This window comes from Neopelma chrysocephalum, unplaced genomic scaffold (assembly GCF_003984885.1).
Source record: "Neopelma chrysocephalum unplaced genomic scaffold, ASM398488v2 Primary Assembly neopelma1_25, whole genome shotgun sequence".
Taxonomy (NCBI): Eukaryota; Metazoa; Chordata; class Aves; order Passeriformes; family Pipridae; genus Neopelma; species Neopelma chrysocephalum.
Genome location: NW_020897694.1, coordinates 40,011,494 through 40,033,694, shown reverse-complemented (window position 1 = coordinate 40,033,694; position 22,201 = coordinate 40,011,494). Strand labels below are relative to the sequence as shown.

Sequence of the window (22,201 nt, the reverse complement as noted above, 5' to 3'; positions counted from 1 at the left end):
TGGGCAGCCCATTCCAGTGTATAATCGCCCTTTCTGTGAAGAAATTCTTCCTAATGTCTAATTAGGAAAAGAAGAAATTCTTCCTTACGTCCCCTGGCGCACCTTAAGACTATGTCCTCTCATCCTGTCACTAGTTGCCCAGGAGAGGAGGCCAAGGTCCCCCTGAGCCTCCTCTTCTCCAGGCTGAACAACCCCAGCTCCCTCAGCTGCTCCTCACAGGACTTGTGCTCCAGACCCTTCACCAGCTTTATTGCCCTTCTCTGGACACACTCCAGCACCTCAATGTCCTTCCTGAATTGAGAGCCCCAGAACTGGACACAGTACTCAATATGTGGCTTCACCAGTGCTGAGTACAGGGAAAGAATCACTTCCTTGGTCCTGCTGGCCACAATATTCCTGATACAGAACGTATTCTGGTACATACTGTCTTTCAGTCCCCTCCGTGATCATTTAGTGGCCCTCCACTGGTCAGACTGTGATTTGCTAAGGTCTTTCTTGACTTGGAGAGGGATTAAAATTGGCTGCTGTACTGAGATGTGGCCTCATGAATGTTCTCAAAAAGGAATAATCACTTCCTCCAACATATTGGTAATGGTTTGCTAATGCAGCCCAGTGTGTGGTTGGCCATCTCTTTTGCAAAAGCACCCTGCTAATTTATATTCAACATGTTGATGAACATATCTATTCTTTTTCTTTACCAATGGTTGGCTGGGGTTATTCCAGCTCAGATAAAGGATTTGACATTGATGCTGTACAAATACTAACAGATTGCGGCCAAAGAATTTAGATTCAGGTTCAACTATTTTTAAAGATGCACTAGATTTCTTTTCTAAATGTCTTCTCTCTCTAAAAGAAAAGAATAAAAATGTTTGAATGCTCTATTAATTGCCAATTAATTAGCAGTTTTGGCTTGCTTTTAAGCATGAACTGGGCTGAATTTTCTGTTTACAAAGCCCAAGACTTTGGTAATGACCCTTACTTACCTTATCATCAGTTATTGGTATTTTCTCTCAGCTGAAGTTCTGTTTTAATGCATGAACTTGCTTTAAAAGGAAGTGATTTTAAGAGAGTCTGATTTTATGTAGTGCAGTGAAGGGACAGCATGCACTGTCGAACATATGCACTGTCCTGTTCCCTTTTGCTTAGAGCTGGGTTCCTCTGCATCTTGCTCTGTTGTTTTGAGGTTTCACTACAACACTCAGGCAAGAACTGCAGCAGGAGTGACCTGCATCTTTACTGACCACAGCTGCATTTTACTACAGGGTGACTTCACAAGCCCATGGCATGTAACATGGGCCACAGTCTTGCACACTGCAGGCCAGATGTTCTAAAAAGTAATTTGAAAATGTTCTGAGTGAGCCTATTGGCCTTTCCTTTGAAGCAAAAAACAAATAGTTGTATTCCATGTCTAACAAAGCTGTTACCTTGACAACTGGTGGCAGAAAACACAACTCAAAGAATAATTGAATTGGAATTAAGTTAGGTAGATTCTCTGGAGAACAACACTAAATGCATTTTACTTTCTCCATGCTGCCACACGAGACAAAACTAGCTATTAACTTTTAATTCCATTTCCATCCTGTGTGACTCACTAATATAACAGCATGGCATAGTATATGGCATAAAAACATCAAAAGAAGTGTGTCCAACAGGTCAATGAAGGCAATTCTGCTCCTCTGCTCTGCTCTGTTGAAGGCCCAACCTGGAGTACTTCATCCAGCTTTGAAGTCCTCGGCACAGGAAGGACATGGATCTGTTGGAGCAAGTCCAGAGGAGGGCCACAAAGATGATCAGAAGGATGGAGCACCTCTCCTATGAAGACAGGCTGAGAGAGTTGAGGTTGTTTAGCCTGGAGAAGAGAAGTTCCAGGGAAACTTGATTGTGGCCTTTCAGTACCTAAAGGGGGCCTATATAAAAGATGGAGGCAAACTTTTTGGGAGGGTCAGTTTAGATGAGATATAAGGAAGAAGTTTTTTACTGTGAGGGTGGTAAAACACTGAATCAGGTTGTCAGATGTGGTGAGTGCCCCTTCCCTGGAAACATTCAAGGTCAGGTTGAACAGGGCTCTGAGGAACCTGGTCTAGTTGAAGATGTCTCTGTTCATTGCTATTAGATGAGCTCTTGCAACCCAAACTATTCTATGATTCTATGAAAAGTTTTGCAGTTGTATTTTTTTTTAAGCAGAGTGAGCACTAAACATCTATAACTGAAAATTAGCACTAGTTCAGTAGTGATTTTTGTATTGATGGTCCACTGAGGTTAAAATGTTTTATTGATGAATTTCCTAAATACGAAGTGCTGAAGTTTGCAAGCAGTGCATTTTGACATACCAGTGGCCACCTATCCCACAGTGTTAATCCTATATTAGACCTTGCATCTGACACTGAGATGGTGTGGTGGTTTGAAACTCCCAAGGATCTAATTTTTAAGTTCAAGCCCCCCTCCCACAGTCTGCCCCTGTGAGAGGGTTTAGTGATGTTATGGACTTGATATCTTTTTCACCTCATGTGGAGAGTTTTCAGACAAAACACAACCATTCACTATTGGGGGAAGGGGAAAATATTTACAAGGGTTTATTTATACACACATATATATGTATCTACATTGAATTAAATTTCTCCTTTCCTTCAATAAAAGTCCAAGAAGGAAAGAGAAAAGTCTTTCTGTCACTTCTCAGGCCACAGTTCCTTCATTTCTGTTTTTTGTGGCACTGGTTAGTGTCCTTCATTTTCCTGAGGCAGCAGATTTAAGTATGGCAGTCAGGATTTTGGTTCTTACTTTGTGGAAATTCCAACCCCGAGCCCGAGCCTTCGGGGGATCTCCCTGTAGATCTTCACTCCTCTTGGGTTAGAACATCGAAGGCAGCTTTCAGTTCAGTCTTACCAAAGCTCTTTTGCTCTGCCTCAGCTTCCCAGCATGATAGTAGCAACGGCGGCAGCAGCAGAGGGCATGGCCACCTCCCCCGTGTTCCATTCTGGCTCAGCTCTCAGGATGACTCCGGGTTTCTCAGCTCCTTTCTCTCTCTCTGAAGCTGCTGCTGCATTTCAGGACTCCCTAAAGGTTTGGAAGTCCACCCCTGCTCTTCAGCAGGTCTCTGGGTTTTGGGAAAGTAATACAGTCTTACCCCAAACCAGCTCTGTTGAGTTTTCCTCTGTTTTGTTGCCAGCTCTCCCTCAGGCAGGAACATCTCTGCGCCTCTTAGCCGGCTTCATGTTATCTTGCTGCTACTGGCTATCTTTTTGGCTTTCAGCCATCACTGTCTCTGTTCAGGACTGCTCTGCTGCCGCTTTCAATGTCTTCTGCTGCTGCTGACAGTAAGGAAACTCCTCCAGCTCTTGATTACGGGACCCGGTCCAGCTTTGACACTACACCGGGTCTCCCGTAGTCTCAGCTGGGGCTGGGGGCTCTTGGCCCCCAGAGGGGGCTCACTGGCCCCCTGCTTCCTCGTAGCTCAGATCATGGCTACCTACCTTCTAAAAAAACTTCACCACCTTCTCTTCCGTTGCTGTGGGTATGTAATTTCCGTAGGGCACATATGAACCTTTGATTGGTCCAGTATTATCAGTGGGGCAAACCATTGCTACCCCAAAGAAAAGGATTTTCAAACCACCACAGATGGGAAGCGCAGGTCGCATTCTTAGAGTACCAATTATTTACAAGGGGGGATTAATTCTTTTTTATGAACTTAATTTAAGACTTGGAGCAAAGAAGGACTCTTGCAACCAGCTTAACCCAATCTGCCAAGATTTCTCTTTGTACTGCAAGATGACCATATTCATGTAGCATGCATTTCATTTCATGTAGCATATTCATTCACATGTGTCCAAATGCAGTTGAGCATACTTTAAATCAAAGGGTGAATAATTTTCTTTGAAAAAGAATTTTCCTGAAGGGCCTGAAAAGCTTGAAGCCTATTGTACTGTCATTTTTGTTCCTGTTACTCACATATATTTTCCCTGTGAAGTGCATTACAGCTTGGGAGTGCCCAGTCCCGTGAAAGGCAAATTAGTCAGAAGTGCATAATTCAAAAGCATCACAACAGAAGTCACAAGGAAATATGGTAGAAGAGAATGTACTGACATTGCAGAACAGTTTCAGACCACCCCCACAAGCTATCTTGAGACCAAATCTGAACTAGATGGATAATGCTAAGTTGCGTTGGTGTGAGCAAAATGGTGAGACCATGTGGTGTTGCATCTCTGGCTTTTATTGGGCAATATAGGAATAGCTGGTGGGATCATTGCTAGATTACTGACTCCAACTCTGGTATTTTTTGGTGCTTTGCAAAGGACCTTACTTGGAAGAAGTTCAGAGAATAAAAATCCAAAATTTGGAGTAGTACCTTTTAGAAACAGTACTCAGAAATTTGATTTATTTCATTTAACAAAGAAAAAGTTGAGAGGTGAACTAATCTTGCCCTCTTTGAGGTATTTGCATAATGAAAGGTTACTTGATAGCAGAGAGCTTTTAGTCTCTTGAACAAAACCAAACTAAGTGCAGTGAATTGAAGTCAGTGCTAAACAGATTCAAACCATGAAGCAGACACAGTTTTGACAATAAAGAATTATGGAAACAGCTTTGTCAAGGTTATGGATAGTTCTCCATCACTGAAATATTTCAATCCCAATCTTATTTTTATGTGGTCTTGTGAAGCTTATCTGGAAGTTATGAACTTGATGCATATGTCTTGGGATGAAATTATTTAGCCTTTGTTATTCAGAAGGTCATTCTAGAGCAGTGTCTTCAAAAAGGGTCCTGTGAACTATTTTTATAGTCAGGTGGAAACTCTATTGCCTCTTGTCTACAGATCTGTCTGTGTGGTGACCGGATCTGTTCCCTGATGGAAAATGTTTAGGGGTTCATAGATTAAAACCACCTGAAAACTATCAAAATTTCTGATCTAGGTTTGCTGGTCTTCAGATCAACAGAGGAAATGCAATCTTTAACATGAACATAACTGAAATAACATCTTTACTAAAACCACTATTTCTCACATACTTGATAATATACAAGACAACCCAGTGATGAGTATATTGGATGCATCCAGGGACTTTTCAGCAAAACTGTCATTTCACTAATGATTTCTGTCTAGAACACAGAGACAGGGAGGAGCTTCAGGGTTTTTGTACCCACAAATCTGCAATCTGATATTCCTTTCTTTCCAGACAGGTAAGCATGATGCGTACAGCCTGAATATACTGACACTGCAGAGGGCCTGGTAGTATGCATTAGTTTGGTTGCCAGATATTTTACAGTAAGAAAAATAATGGCAACCCTTTTTTTCTGGAGAACCTCTTAAGATTCCCCCTCCAGTTTGCAGAGCCTCTCACACTGGCAGGGACAAAGGCCCCTGGTTATACAGCTCTTATTTTTCCCCTGAAATTCCTTTCAGGTTTAGCCAAATTGCGAATTCTTTAAAATCCCTTTTTTCTTCCCTGCTGTGACTTGTTTCCTGAGGGAAAAGGGCTGGTATTGTGCCAACCAAAAAGAAATATCTAAACCAGTAGGCAGCATACACGCCGCCAAAGAACAATTCACTTGTTGATGAGAAGGAAAAAGACAAATTCCCTGTTCCTTTCCTATTTGCGCCACTGTGTAGGACAAATGCTTTCACTGCTGGCAAAAACAAGGATTGGTCCAGCATCCCCTAGCCCCCTGACATAAATATTGGTCCACTGGCTTCCCTCTTTGAGATGTAACAGCCCAGAGTGAGGACCCTCATTAATGTCATTACTTGGTCACTCAAATTGCAGCAATGCAGCTTTGAGAGAAGAATTCTGTGCGGATACAGTAAGAGGTATCTTACTGTAATTCATGCAATAGGGTGGGAGGAAGACTACTCTTTTATTTTAAATTGGGAGTTTGTGCTCTGAGAAAAGGTTAAGAGAATGACCCATGCATTTGATTATATGAAAGCTAATGGTTAAATGCCACTGCCATTTAATTGCATGATCCTGTTGCACAAAGAGCATAATGTCAATCTACAACAGGGCAGAATTTTTAGTGCACTGTGGCAATAGCAAATCTGGCACTTCCAATTTCTATGCCTCTGAACATTTTCTTGTAGCTTTGGTCCCAGTGTACTTAGATAGTTATGTATGCCACTAAGTATATTCTAAATCAACTCCAGAGATATGGAGGGAAATTCTACACATTTTAATGATATTAACAATCATATTATTATTGCAAGAAATAATATGAGATGTGAGAAAGTGAGAAGAATTTGATCCAAGTTTAAAATTACACTGGTATTCTAGTTTCCATAGATTATGGTCTTCTGCATTTGTACATAGATTATAGTCTTCTGCATCTATGTGACTTCTATACATTCAAAAATCAGATGGGGTGTAGGGAGGGCAAAATTTGTTTAGCAGTGTAGAATAACAGCTTGGATCAGGGGAGATTTACTATCTACTTCCATCTTTACTTCCATCTTTACTTGGTTACTTTACAAAGCACTAGCCATGATGGAATTTATGCAAAGCATACAAAGCAAGTTAATCACACTTTAATCCTAAGAAAGGTGGGTGACTGGGGGAAAAGGGCTTGCAGTTTGCTCCAAAAAGTATAATCTCTCATGCACTGCCAGCAGAAGATGATTTCCTTAATCATTTCCTATTCTCAGAAATGTTTCTAGACTAACCACAGATGCTTCTATTCTGTGAAAAAATTCAAAGCCTCTACATAGATACACAGAAGGAGAGGAAGTAACCACCTGCAGACTTCAGACTACAGCAAAAATACTTGGCGATTTTTTTCATCATTTGTCAAAGGAAAAACAGGAGTTTGAATTGCCCAGTGCAGAAATTAGTGGAGTGACAAAACAAAAAGCAAAAAGTATTGTTTATTCACATGCATTTAAATTAGCAAAGCACATATAAGTCCTTAAATTCTACTAGAGTAAAATTGAGGTGTTTAAGTATGCTGCAATTTGCCCTAGCAAAAGTTTTTATTTGCTTCATCTTTAAGAAGAAACCATGACTAGTATGAATAATAATATCATGTAGCAGGAATTTCTCTCTCTGTAGATGGATGATTATTCAGTTGCATATAATGTCCATGAACAGCGTGTTCCCAGGATTCAACACAGTTTTGATTGATGATTATTTATGGCTCTATTAAGAGCTTATTAAAATGTGTTGCAAAAGCATTGATAGACTATGGAAGTTCACACTTGTAATATATTTTAGTCTTTTATGATAAATTCCAAGACGGTAACATAGATTTTTTTTTACCAGATCTGCCTAGAATTTTGTTGTGTGTATGCCTCAGTGCAGTTCTCTCCACATTCCCAGCCACCAGTATGTCCAGTGGCATTTTTACCTCTCACTGAACACCATGTATTTCCACATCTCTGATCTTCTGAAATGCACGCGAGCTTCAAAATGACAAACCAGTGGAGATGGGGAAAAGCTAATTGTACCTGAATAGTCAGGGTATACATGAACCATTTCACTAATCATTTAATCTTTCCATTACTCCTTAGGCTTGTCTCATGGTCTTTTTACTCTCTTATATTTTGAGGCCTAGTCCTGCAGTCCCTCCCATTTGGATGAATTCTGCCAGCCTGGCCTCTGGTGTGTGGTCATGTGTGCTGGTGGGGGTCTTCCTTTTTACAGGGATGACAGGGACCTTTGATGGCAAATTGCTGGGAATAAACACGTACTTTCTGTCTGTTTTCTGCTCAATACTTAACGTAAAAATTTCATACATAAAGGTGTTATTACATTACTTAAATTATAATAGGTATGTTTTGTGCCATGCCCTGAAAATTAAAATCAACACTGCAATATTAATTAAGCCTCCAGCATTTCATTTGTAGATGTAGATATTCAATATATAGATATTACTCAACTTTTTTGCATCTAGTGCAACATCTTTTCCTGCTCTTTAATGTTAAACAAATTCAAAAGAGCATTATAAAGGAAATCCTCCTATGTTTCAGTCATCAGGGTATTCAATATTTCAGATGTCTAAGGGCTAGTGTCTTGCAAAATGACATTTCTTAGAGATTTATATACCTAGAGATTTATATATTTATTACATTTTATGATAGCATTGAGGAAAAAGGGAGGGGATGGAGGAGTTTTTCTTGTGTTTGAGTTACTTGATGAGAAACAGACTAAACATTTCTTGCATTCTTGTGGAAACGTTAATTACTCACATGGCACAACATCATTATAATCAAGACACAGCAATCAGGCCATATAACAAACCCTATAATCAAAGTAACGTAATCAATGTAAGTAATCAACTATAATAAGCAATTAAATATCTAACTGCATCAAGCAATAACTAAAATTACAGCCTTGAATAATATCAGCTAATTACATCATTAGAAACTTGTGTAAAAGTCAGTGGTAAATCTAAGTTTTTAACTACACAAAATAGCTGTTGCAGGTATCATGCTAAGGTCTATAGCCTCATCCTGAGAGACATTAGCTAGCAAGACTTGACTAAAGAAAAGCAGACCTATTGCAGTGCCAGGCTTGGATTTGCCAGAGGTCTGGGGTGTTAAGGCAGGAGTAGGCATCCTCAATGGAGCCTTGTGTGGCCCCTCATCCCCCAGCCAGAGCAGCTGCCTCTGATGCCATACAGGTTTGCAACAAGACAGGCACAGTGTCACTCAGCAGCTCTGCATACACATCTTTTCTTCCTGCCACCACCTGTGCCTGCACCAGTTAAAGGCATTGGGGCCACTGAACCTCCTTGGGGATGTGCTGGGGAGTCTGCTCCCGTTTCTTCTGCTTGTTCCACTGCACTCCATCTGCTTTAGAAGGCTGATGGGCCTTTCCTCCCACCTTTGCGCCACAGAGAGTGTGGCCAAAAGTCATTGAAAGAAGACGACTTAACCTCTCCTAGTAGATCTATATCCATCTGAGAACAGACATGTCAGTCCACATCAAGAAGCGACCTGTTTGTCTACATCGTCTAGCAATGGGGCAGCTCCAGCATCTGGAGGCTTTTCATTTGATTGTAGCTGTACTACCAGACCATAAACCTCATCAAAATAAAGAAGAGTGAGGCTGAGGCTATCACTACAAAATATTTACACAAAGTAAAAATCAATGAGGAAATACAAAGTGAGACAGATCCATGTATGCGTGTTTTTCACCCATGACAGTATACAGGTACTCTAAAGTATTTACTGGTTTGAAAGACCTGACATGAATATCTACTGTTCACAAGTATTAAGAGAAGAAGAATCTGTAGATCTAGTCTTTCAAATTACATAGAAATCCTAAAAAGAGCTCCTGGAAAGCACGATGTGAAGTAAATGTGGTTTGTGAGAGTAAAGTTTTTAAGCCCCACCAGCTGCTTTTCCTATTTTTGGCACTGCAGTTGGCTTATTTCAGCACAGCAGACAAGACATGCAGGGTCCCTAGGCTGGAGTACAGCATTTCTAGTAGAAGATTAGCTCTTAAATTCAGGCAAGGCAGATGTAGAAGCACAAAAAAAGAGCAAGTGCTGGCTGCAGTCTAGAGTGAACTCTCAGCATTACTCTCATGGCATGACTTCACCCAAAGCACGTAACAAGATACTGTCATGATTGCCTCTTAAGTCTTTAAACAACACTTAGAATGTATTATTTGCACCAGGGGATCACTAATGTGTTGTAGTTACAGCAGGAGTATGGCATGGACAGAACCATCCTGTCTCTCTGTGTCACTCCGCATCGTTTCGAAGGGTTTGTTCAACTGTACATTTCGGAACCCTTGACTCTTAAGGCAGGGGCATGTAGAAATTGAATCAACATACACTAGCCAAGTCTGCAGATTAGGTCGAAAGAACATGTGAAAACCTAATTTGAGGGATTATAGTTTCTTAATATGCTTTGCTAATTATTGTCTGAATTTGGAAAAAAATAGCAAATAAAATGGAAAACATTCTGTTCCTGGTTGTCCAGTCCATTGCAGCCCTAGGAAGTAGCATAACCTCACGTCTGTGCAGCAGCCTAGACATGGGAGTTCCAGAAATGGCTTGCTCTCTTTTTTTTTTGTCACTCACCTTTCCAAATCCCAGCCAGCATGCACTATGCACACTCTGACAGCCCAGGACTTTCTATGTTGTTAGTCAAGGTGATGCTGTCAAGAGGACAAAACACAGAAGAAAAAATAGAAAACAGACACTAGTATCATAGTGGAGAAAACTTTCTGAAATTCAGAAATGGAAAGATTTGGAGGCCCACTTGATGAAGTGCCTGGCACTCCCTTAAGAACAGCCCCAGACATTGAAGGGAGAGAAACCTACTGAGCCCCATGATGGTGGTGGGCAGCCCCAAGGCACTGGCCTGTCCAAGGAGGCACATTTTCCTGTGGGAGAATGTGCTCTGTCCTGGCCGGAGAATCCTGCAGTGCAGTGAGCAATGACCCCTCTCTTCTCAGCTGTTGTCTGAAATACAGAGGTTATGAAAATAATGCTGTTACTCACAGAAATAAATGCCAATGAGCCATATGAGGAGCAGTATTTTAATAATTACGTGTAAACTATGTGTACAAAAATATAACATCTCATGAATTATGGATAAGGCATTCTGTTGGTCTGCCAGGAGGTTAAAGATTCTTTAACAACACAAGGAAAGGTGCAGGTCCATAGGAAACTTGCCAGTTTAAAATGGTTATTTTAATTAGTTTGTTTTCCAGTAGTTGATGTGGATTCAATATTTGGAAATATGGACTTGGAGAGTTCAGAGGATATTATTTCAGATATTTTCTTATAATCATTAAATTTTGCAAGATAAATTGTTTTCTGAAAGCCACTTCTGCTCCAGAAATTACAAACTGAAAACTGAATTGCAGGTTTAGCTGCCAATGAGCAAAAGCCCAAAACAGTTGTCAAAAAAATCCACCCTTTTTCTGATTCCAGAAAGTATGATCATGTGCTTTATGTGGAGGTTGCAAGCCTGGTGAGCAAGCAGAAATATAAAATGTTTTTTTCTTTAAAGCTTATCCACCCTCACTTCAGTATTGATAACTGTAGACACAAAAGTTCCTTAATATCATCTTACCACAGCGGTCATTTTTCATTTGTTTATGAGTGAAAGCACAAAGATGTTTGAATTAATCACTCCTATAAATCCATTGGATCTCCTAGCAGTCTTCCTCAGAGACACCCCTCTCATTTGAAAGCATTCTTGAAAAACACTGAGAAAGAGCCCTTGGTCAGAGTGAGACAGGAATTACAAAAGACCTATAGCATTTCCTCTCATTATTTGTACAGGGCAGGATCCAACCACCTGTCCCCAGACAGTGATTCATTCTGCCTGCTTTCCCAGTCTCCTAATATGTTGGCACCTTCTTTTATGAGATTCTTTGGTCTGAAAGCTCTCAGGTTTGTATGCTCCCATATGCCATGTGCTCTCAGATAGTCAGTGCGGGGCAGACACAGATACCTACGCTCCATGTCAGCCTCCAGAAAAGTATAAAAGCTTGTTGCTAATAATTTCTGTTTGTTCATATTTGCATGCCTGCTTTCAGAAAGTTATCAGAGAACCTGATCTTGAAGGGAGTTATAATCTCCAGAACACCCAAATGTTGGCACAAGGCTGAGCAGGCACTGAAGGGTGACACTTCGGTTTGCTTTTAGGATTAAACTTAAATCTTGGCAGCTATACCTCTCCTATTCATCGCTAGCTATGGTGTAGATGAAAAGGACCTACAAAAATGTTGTAGGAAGAAAACAGAAAATTAAAAACTTCAAGTTAATGGGCCACTAAAAATATTAGTCTGGTTTTGGACTCCACAATTTTATCTATATTTGTCTTTTACATGTGCCCAGGATAGTGTTCCCCAGGCCAACTGGCATGGTGAAGCCCACATCCCTACTCTCAAAGTCTCTCTGAGCGTAAATGGCAATGTCCAAATTACTTACTGGGAATAGTTCTTGGCCCATGCTAATTTACAAATCATGCCCAGAAATTATTTTGGACGAGTGACAGTTTGCCCAGGCCAAAACCATCACTGGCACAGTTCTAACAATTTAATAGGCTAGATGGTCAAGTTTCAGGCCTGGGAATGTTCCCTGGCAATGATTAACCTACACCTTTAGAAGCCATGGAAGTTAAGACTAAATAAATACTGTAATTGGAAAAAAATAGCCCTCACTATATAATTATTTCACTAAATTATTATCCATGTTTTGTATAATATAGCATACATTTCAATCAATACAGTTTAAGCTATATCTCAGCTTTCTGAAAGTGATCTTACACATAAGGGAGATGGAATTTTCCCTATGTTATCCAAAATACATCTGTTCTCCAAGGAAACAAAAACTGGCATAGAAATATTTACTTTCCATACCTCACGTAAGAACCCTTCAATATCCCCACAGACATTTTATCAAATCCACCAAAGATACTGTTCAAAGAATACTTTTCTTACACAAAAAAATGTATTGCAATGCTCCCACCATCAAAGAGAACATGGGGTTTCTACTGTATGCTCTTAAAGGAATCAACCAAACCAAAACCCTTTATATTTGGACCAAATCTTCTCTTCCTTGGCATAAAGACTTCCCTCTTGTCCATTTGTTTATCACTCTCAGGTTTTAATACACATACTAGAAAACTATTGAAATAAAAACTGCAAGGAGATGAAGAGCTACATTTTGCCCTGTAGGGTTCAAGGCTGAGCAGTTCAGATTTGTCTGAAATCAAAGGGAATTACTGGGTGTCCTTATTTTTTTTCGACATGTCTGGAAATGTTCTAAACTTGGACTGGTAGCAATCTGACTGTATCTAGCCAGTATACATAAACACAGTCACACATAATTAGCTAAGAAATCATCTTTTTCCAGTGCTCAGAAGGATTGAATAAAACCTTTGCATTTTTCCTTTACATCAATAAATAAAACCAAGCATACAACTACATTTTTATACAGAATTCTTCCTCTTTTTGTCAGCCTACATATTTTGCCCTCTGCATGTATCAGCAGAGCTCTAACCAAGAGAACTTTCCCATCTGCCCATTTCCAGTTAAAGAAAGTTACTCAAAGAAGCAGAGAAAGGGAATACATTATTCATTATATATTAATATATTAATATTACACATTAGTGGGAGGTTTTGCATAGCTCTGTTTCAATAATAGTGATTGAGGAAGTTCCTGGTACCAAAGAATATTAAACCAGTTAAACACAATTTTGTTGCTATATACTTTAAAGCTACTGTGATTAGATTAAATACATATATATACTTACGTATATAGTATGTAAAAGCTGTGTCTCTACTAGTATTGCTATAAGCAGTAGAATCAAGAAGAATCAAGGACTGGTAGATATCCTGTGTTCATACACACTCTGTTGTATGCAACATGAAGTATTTTAAGAGCAGTCTGTCAGGGCTACTTTTACAGCTTTAAAGTATGTCTCATTTGCCTTTGGTATTAGAGACTTGAGCAGGTGCTAATGTGGTGTGATGTACTGTTGGATAATTTTTAAACACCTTTTAATATCTGTGTGGTGCCTTATTCATATAAACGCCTTAGCTGAGAGACAGACCACAGCACATATGTGGCATGCAAATGGAAGCTTTTACCGTTGCAAGCTTTAGGCATCCCCAGTATACCTCTACTTTAAAGCTTTGTGCTTTAGGTGTTAAATTCTATGGGTGTCTGGACAAAGTCAACGTTGTCTAATCTTGGTTATTTCTGTACACTTGATCATCACTGATTTATTTTGATTGCACATGCAGATGAGTATAGAAGAACAGGCTGAATGCACAAGGTTGGCTGTACTGGTGCAACAGGCTTGCTGTTCAAAATTAGGTGCATGAAGGAAGGTACTTGTTTGCCATGATTGTGTATGCAAATCTATTAACTGTATTCACAGTGGTCGCTTCCATGTCGCAGCTCTGACCTTTTTGATGCACAGCAATATGAAACGATAATAGCTAGTATGGATTAATCAATCACCTCTCTCCCCAGGGAACAGTGCTGCTTCCAGTCATAAGCACACTTGGATGAAAAACATTTTGTCTTCTCCCTCAAAGACCAAACCAATAAAAGGACTAATTTCTTTTTAAGAGGAAGGAGTTGTAAAAGGTACTAAAACTGTGTAAGCCAAGAGACCAGGACCAAAGTGAGGGTCTTTCTGTACTTGATGGAGGCAGATTAGATAGCTCTCTCCTTGCTTTTAACAAGATATAGAGGTGTCTGTGGACAGTATCTTAGCATTCAGGGTCAGACACAGTCTCATAGTGTGATATGGTGGTGTCACTCACCAGCAACCTGTAATAACGGCATGAGTGCCCAGAAGGTAAGATCAGGGAATATCTGTCTTCAGGTGGTATGTTATGTCTGCTGAATTCACAGCCTGTGATACTTGGAGAGAACTTGTGCTCATACCCTGACATAGACTCTGACCGTCTTCACAGAATCACAGAGTTGCTGAGACTGGGCAGAACCTCTGGAGATTTCTAATCCAACCACCTCTGCTGAGAGCAGTGTCAGCTAGCACAGCTTGCTCAGAACTGTGTCCAGTTTGAGTATCTCCAGAGATGGAGACTCCACAACCTCTCTGGGAAACCTGTTCCAGTATTTAATCACCTAAATTAATTAGAAAGAGTTTCTTCTTATGTTTAAATGGAATTTGCTGTATTTCAGTTTGTGCCCATTGCCTCTTGTCTTTTTTCTGGATACTAGTGAGAAAAGTCTGGCTTCATCTTCTTTACTTCCCCCATCAGGTATTGGTACCTATTGATGAGGTACATGGGAGCCTTCTCTTGTCTAGGCTGAACAGTCTCAGCTCTCAGCAACCTTTCTTATGACAGATGCTCCAGTGTGTTAATTAACAGACCATGTTCATGGTCTCTGTCATACTGAGGAGCACAGCACTTTACCCAGCATTCCAGATACATCTCGCCAGTGCTGAGTAGAGAGGAAGGATCATTTCCAGCCTGTCAGGCCCCAGTCTTTTCTGGTACATGGGATTATTCCTCCCCAGCTGCAGGATTTGACATTTCCCTCTGCTGAACTTCTAGAGGTTCCTGTGGGCCATTCCTCTAGCCTAGGTCCCTCTGAACAATAACATGGTCCCCTGGTGTTTCAGCCACTCATTCCTGTTTTGTGTCATCTACTAGCTAGTGGAGGGTGCACTCTACCCATCATCCAGTTGAGTAATAAAGATGTTACACAATATTGTCCCTAATGTTGACCCCTGGAGTAGATAACTATTGAGTCATCTCCAGCTGGACTTCATGTCACTGATCACAACATCATGACCCCAGCAGTTCTGCCAGCATTCAGTCCGACTCACTGTTCACTTTTTTAGCTCATACTTCATCAGCTTGTCTGCAAGAATGAGACTGTTAGAGGCATTACTAAAGTGAAAGTAAACAACATCCAGAAGCAAATGAGTGAGAAGCTCCACTCATCCACCAAGCCAGTCACATCATCGTAGAAGGTTAACGGATTGATCAGGCATGATTCTCCCTTTGTAAATCCATGTTGAACACTCCCAATCACCTTCCTGTCCTTGAGATGATTGGAAATGGTTTCCAAGATTATTTGCTCCATGACCTTCCACCAGTGTGTAGTTCCCTTGATTCTCTTTCTTGCCATTCATGAAAACGGGAGGTATCACCAGTCTGTTTAAATGCTCCCAAGCCTGATCCTCCTCCAACAAGGGTAAGTCTTTCTTGCCCCAAATTTTCCCACTGGTCTTCATTGAAGACCAAAGCAAGGAAGGCATTGAATACCTTAGCCTTTACCATGTCTTTTGTCACCAGGTTGCCAGCCTTATTTGGTAGTGTGCACATATTCTTTCTGATATCTCTTTTGCTGCTAATACACCCATAGAAGCCCTTCTTGTTGTCCTTTGCAGCCCTTGATGGGTTGAATTCCAGATGGGCTTGGGCTTTCCTAACCCCATCCCTGGATGCTTATATAATTTCTTTATTTTCTTCCCTGATGACTTTCCCCTGATTACACTTCTTGTAGACTTCCTTTTTGTGTTTGAGTTTTGTGTTTGGAACTCCTTGTTCATCCACACAGGCCTCATTCTGCCTTTGGTTGATTTTCTGCTGGTTGGGATGAACTGTTCCTAAGTTTGGAAGAGGAGAACCTTGAATCCCATTCTCCTGGACCTCACTGCTCTCCAGGACTGTATCCCATGGGATTCTTCCAAGCAGATCACTGAATAGGCCAGTCTCCTTTCCTCAAGTTCAGGATTGGGATCCTTCTTTTCCCTGCTCCCTCCTCTCCAGATTCTGAACCCCACCACCTCATTATTAGGGGCAAGGCTGCCCCTCACCTTCATATCCCTGACCAATCTTTCCTTGTTTGTAAGTATGAGATCCAGCAGAGCAGCTCTTCTTGTCAGCTCCTTGTTCTGGCAGAGAAACTACATCCCTGTTAGACCTCCCAACCAGATCTGTCCCTGGAAGTCATGGCTAAAGGCTAATGCTTTCCCAGCAATATGGAAGGGTGTTGACCTAGTTCAAGATATGGCATGCTGTTTGTGTGGTATTTGCTTTTCCTCTAGAGAAAAAGAGTTACTAAATCATTTTTTCTTACACTTGTGTGATATAAATTAATATTTTTAGATGCAGGAAGCTAACCTTTCTCCAATCCTTGGGAGTTGGTGTCCAAACTTCCCTGGGTTTGCCAGAGTAATCAAAAAGGAAAACAGGCTGATGGAGGAGCTTTATTCATTAATCTGTCTGCATTCCTGCCTAGCTCTGCATTTTAACTAACTATATATTTTGGGTCAGCAAATTTATATAGTTCACACTTCATAATCCAACAAGCGTAGAATACTCAAAAGTGGTCTGAAGTAGTGCAGATATTTCTGCAATTACTGTGTTATTCCTGGATAGATTTTAACACTTCAAAATGCAGTGAAAGTTAATCAGTGCAGATTTCTGCCAACAACTCAAATAGTCCTTCGCTTGTAAGTTAGTATGGAAAGAGGGGATGGCAGATAGTGGGTTTCCATCTTCTCTCTTGGAAGTGGTCTGAGTGACATACTGGGGAGCACTTGAGTCCTTTTGAAGGCACGGATCAGGACTAGGTAAGTGACAGAAAGTTGAAAAAGTCTCTTTTTATTTTTTTTTCCCAAGTATAAGTAATTTCCACACTGCTTTTGGATAGACATTGAATCACAGAGGACTCAAGTCGTCACATCCTCCCAAGGCAAATATGGTCTAGTCTTGAAACTGGCTGAGGTATGCACCCTCTGGCCTTCAGAGTGGCTGTTTGCCAAGGTCAGAAAGACACATCTTCCATCTGGCCAAGGATATTTTGTTGTGTTCTTCCTTTATATCAGTTTGTGGGAACTGTTACAAGCAAAATATGAAATATGAGCAGCTAACACATATTTTGCAATAAATAAAAAATAAGGCAAAAACAAACAGTGCGGATTGCCTTCTCTTTATGCCTTAATTTCTTCATCATTCTTTGTTTTGCTTTTGGGGTTTGAAGTGTGTGTTGTAAGTAGTAAGCTCAAAGTATTACCTATTTTACTTTGTTTTCTTTATGGATATTGTTGAAATCCCTTAAAAAGAAAGTCCTATATCTTGAAAACAGCAAAATAAATCTTGGCGCTAGGTAAGACACTGTACCAGAAAAAAGAGTGGCTGAACCATTCTCATAGAGCAGTACTATTTGACATCAAGCAAAGAAGTGGTTAAATGCCAGGGATGATGCCTTCTTAATAGTGGCGATCAATACAGAGAAAAATAAATGATACTCACATAGTTTAGTGGTGGAGTGAAGAAGGAAAAGAGGAGAGCTACTCTGGAAAGAAAGCCAACACGGGGGTGTCTGAGCTGCTTACCCGAGTGACTGCATTGGCTTTGGCTCACAGAGCTGTAGGCATTTGGCATGGGGACATGGGACATGGTGCCTTCACACTTCCTCCATACCAGTTACTACTTTGACTTCTCTTTTCTTTACAGGAACCCAGACCTTTGTATAATAAAAGGTGCCAGTTTTATTCAAGTGGAATAGGATTCCTATATGATGCCTACCAGACAGAGGTAAACAAACTACCTCATCATGTGTTTATTTTGCTGTGCTTTCAGGGGCCGGGGAGGAGGAAGGTAGATGTTTGACAGCATGTCTGTGCATGTAGGTCATGGGTAGAGAGAAACCCCACTGTTCTTTCTCCCACAAGTGACTCCCTGCTTATCCAAGCCTCTGATGATTGCAAATCACTACAATCAGTGGGATTTTGAATCATCATTGGTGTTTCTATCCAGTACATTACTCTGGGACTGGAATGATTCCCAGTCCATCTATGCTGTATAATAGTTGTCTGGAATGTGTTTGTCACATTGGCATCTTTCTCTAAGGAGGTTTTTGTAGACTCCAAGAGGAATAGGAAATATCTAAATTAATCCACTTGTATTGTCCAGAAGACTTCAAATCTCTGTATTTATCCAGCACAGGCCCAAACCATCAATGGTCTGAATGCAGCTTTTTTATTATCTCAATGACATCAACATGGTTGGAAAAGTGCCCGTATCCAAATGGCTAGCCTCCTGAGAAGTCCAGATTTAGTTTCTTTTCCTATTTTATTATTATGGTAAATTGGTGATGAAAAGAAAGGCAGAGCAGCATTGAGAACAGCTAGACAATGGTATAATTTTCAAGAAGCCAGATGTCCTTCATCACTATCCCTCCCATGGCTAAGAAAAGGTGTATGGGGAGTGTTAGCACCAAAAATTCTAGAAAGCTTAGCAAAGCATATTACCAGGTTAAGCAGCTCCTTAAATCTTGCTGCTAGGGCACTCCATTGTTGATTCCAGAAAATGTATGGCAAAAATATTTCAATTACCTCCTTGATTGAAGACCTGCCCAGAAAAACTTATGAAGTGTGACAACACTCTTTAAGTTTTACTCCATCCTCTTCTAAAGCGTGCTTGCACACTCAGACACATAGCCTGAGAAATGCTTCTGATTCCTGTAATAAGCATGTGGTTGATGTCACACTGACCACAACTCCTTGCGGGTGACCCCAGCCTTGAGCTTCTAGACAGATGGTTTTCTACAGCTCTGCTGCTTCTGGGAATGTCTGAAGTTGGGCCACCCAGAACTCCTTCCTCTATTCTGGCAAAAAAAAAGTATCTTTTAAAAGTGTGGGTAATTTTTAATGACATGCTTGTCTGGTTGTCCACTGATTTAGAGTCAGCATGTGCTAATTCAGAGTTAAGGATCCATGGCATTTGTACTTGGCTTTTACTTTTCCAAAGTTAGCCAGCTAGTGAGCAGGGGACATGCTCTGCATGCCAGGCAAACACTTAACTAGGAAGAATAGATTGTTTACTGAGTGCAAGTTTCCTTTTGATTGCCATCTCTCACCTGTAAGTGGTCTACAGCTCATTTGGTTTGCCTTTGTTTCAGTTCTCTTTGATCAAAGCAGAAATAATTCTATTGTCTTGCAAATACTGTGAGATAAGAACATCTCTTCAATTGGTGCTGAGAAGATAGAGCATCACAAACATCCAGGACATAAAAAAGCTCAATGTCTGGTCACTGAAAAGAAATAATAGGTCTTGACATGCAGAGTACCCACAAATGGCCTGTTTCCACCACCCTTGCTCACACCGCACAGTAACTTATTTTGTTTTTTTTCACTGCTCTCCTAAAAAGGAGTGTCTTGTTCTTTGCGTGTTTTAAAAATGCTGTGATAAAAATAGACAACTACAGTAACTTCCTTGGCCAATAATATGAGTCTTGTAGACTAGAAGCAGCTAAAATGGTGTTTAAGATCTTGCTGATCTCCCTCCCTTGTACTTCTAGCCTTCCATATTAAAAGGGGCAGTCTGGCCTATTTATCGCTCAGAGAGGGGAAAACTCATTTTATTTCCTATCAGAAGTGGTCCCCAAACCAACAAACCACTTTTTAGCAGCCCATTCCATCTTACAAAGCCCTAGTAACCCAATCATGCATGTGTAATGGGAAAAGGCCTAGGTCCTAGGCCATTTTCACTGCATACAGGTGGTCAAAACCAAAGTCTTAAGTGCAAAAGCTCTAGAGCATCCCACTAAATGTCTGTGGTAGTGAATGCATTGGCACACTGTGCTCCAGAATCACTTTTCAAACTACTTTGAGAAGTAGCCAGGTGTGATGTTTCAGTCACTTCCTTGATTGAGCTAATTCTCCTCTTCTGCAGTAAATTGCAGCTCAGGCTGAGGACAGCTGCAGCTGAATGTGACTTCAGGCCAACAAAGCCCTTATGGGAAATCCCAGTAAATTCAGACACAATAGAGCAAGGTTGATGAAACAAAGTCCCATCCCAGAGTGAGATGTTCTTGTGACAAGTGTGATGTGTCTATTATCAAGCTCTGAGCTCTGTTTACAGATTGCAACCTAGACTGAGACTGTCCTTTTATAATCTAACTTCTATTTTGGGATAGAAGAGCTGATTTATATGAGACACAAACCACATGTACAGCCTTGTCCTGGTCAGAAAAACAATCCCAAGGCATCATTTTAATCTCCGTTTCACCTTAGTTTTGTCACCCATCTTCCAGTGTTCAAGCAAATCCTGCTAAGTACAAGTGTGGCAAGTTGAGACCAGCTGCAAGATTATCTGGTGCTGTATGTGTTTAAGGCTTTCCTTTTTGCCGGGAACAAACATGTGAAGCGTACAGGCTCATCAGCAGCAGCAGTTTTCACACTAAAAAGGATGTACAGATCCAGAACTCAGGAGCTGAGAAACACCTTGTTTAACACCTCTTGTGGACACTGTTCCACAGAGTAGCACATTCATGGCTAAGCAGAACTGTCTGACAGAAACTTCTCAAAAGCAGGCATGCTCCTTCTACTTTTTCCTTATGAAGAATTTTCCATTCAACAATATATTTTATTTGCATTTTGTGAACAAAATACTTCTCAGTGGTTACAGTACATTTTTTTCCATCAAAATAAAAGCTAGAGAAAGAATGTATTTTCTGACTTGCTAGCTTTTAAAACCTGAGAGCTCTCCAGGATTTCAACGTCAATAAGCTAAAAATCTTAGGGGAAAAAAAGTGCCTTACATATAAAATATTTCAATTGGTCTGTAGTGCCAAATAGAAGTGATTAATGCTTACCACACTTAAGGAGTCATTAAAATGATTTCTTGTCTGGATAGAAAGTGGTGTACATGTGCCTGCCTTTATTGTTCTAACATCTGTCCATCCCTCAAATTCCTGCTCACACAAATAAACCTTTTCAGTTTTCTATTCAAAAGCTTGCAGTAAATGGTACTTACTTACTGGAGTGCTTGGATCTTTTCTCAATGGTTTTGTTTGTGAGTTTGGAGATTGTTCTTGCTGGTGTTCCTAATTATTTCCATCTTCAGGAGGTTTTTACTGAAAGGAGAGAGCTCACATTTATTGGAAGTTGTTCAGATAAACTGACTCCTTTGCCCATTTCACCACTATAATGGACTGGTGTTCTTATCCACTTCGGTAGCTTTCTGTAGTGTATTTCTCAAGACATGGAGACATGGTCTCTGCACCACAGCTGTAGAGATCCAAATCTCATGGCTGCAGACTCTGGGTCTCAGCAGAATAGCACCAGGCAGTGCAGCAAAGTGCTTAAAAACTCTGGCAAGCCCTAGCTGCAGGCTGGTGCTGGGGGCTCTGGGCTTCATAGTGCAAATGCCCTCAGACTCTGGGGCTGACATCCTGGTTAAACGTCCTAGGAGCTCAGAGATGTCCTTTTGGCCTGTGGTTGTAGATTTTGGAATATCAGGATCTTTCTGCACAACAGGTAATAAAACTTGACACTGCAGTGGTTTCTTTTTTTTGTGGTCAGTAGGATGATTTACACAACACCGAAACACTGAGAATAAAGGTCAGTCTCTTCTTTTTTGGCAGGTGACATGTCATACCTTAAACAGCAAGTGCCAGCTGAAAGTAAAGAGTAACACATGCTATTGCTGTGATCTGTACAACTGTGAGAAGTAAGTACCTGGGTGCAGTTCATGGCCTGTGAGAAATCCTTGGTTGTTTGTCCTTACTTGTAAATGATAGAGCCTGGAAAAACAACAGAAGTGTGAGAAAATTCTCTTTTACCAATTTATAAAACGGCAAAAAACACTTGCAGGACAAGGAAACTTACAGAAGAGAATCCTTTATTTGCAGCGCTGGGTGCAGTCCCAAGCCACCCGCCTGGAAAAGCACACCCCCCTCGAAAAGCACTCTCTTTTTGTACTCTTCGGCTACCCAATATCTTGAATATTCAGCAGGTAACAGGTATTTTACCTTAAAG

At 40.7% G+C, this 22,201-nt stretch overlaps 1 protein-coding gene across 2 annotated transcripts in view; it reads left to right on the top strand.

The window, feature by feature from the left end:
* TMEM255B (transmembrane protein 255B) overlaps positions 1–22,201 on the top strand; it is a 74,261-nt gene that overhangs the window by 37,883 nt on the left and 14,177 nt on the right. For both annotated transcript variants that reach the window (XM_027675030.1, XM_027675029.1), the window contains exons 5-6: positions 17,895–17,975; positions 21,808–21,893. In XM_027675030.1, the coding sequence (XP_027530831.1) occupies positions 17,895–17,975; positions 21,808–21,893 (167 nt within the window). The remainder of the gene's footprint in view (positions 1–17,894; positions 17,976–21,807; positions 21,894–22,201) is intronic.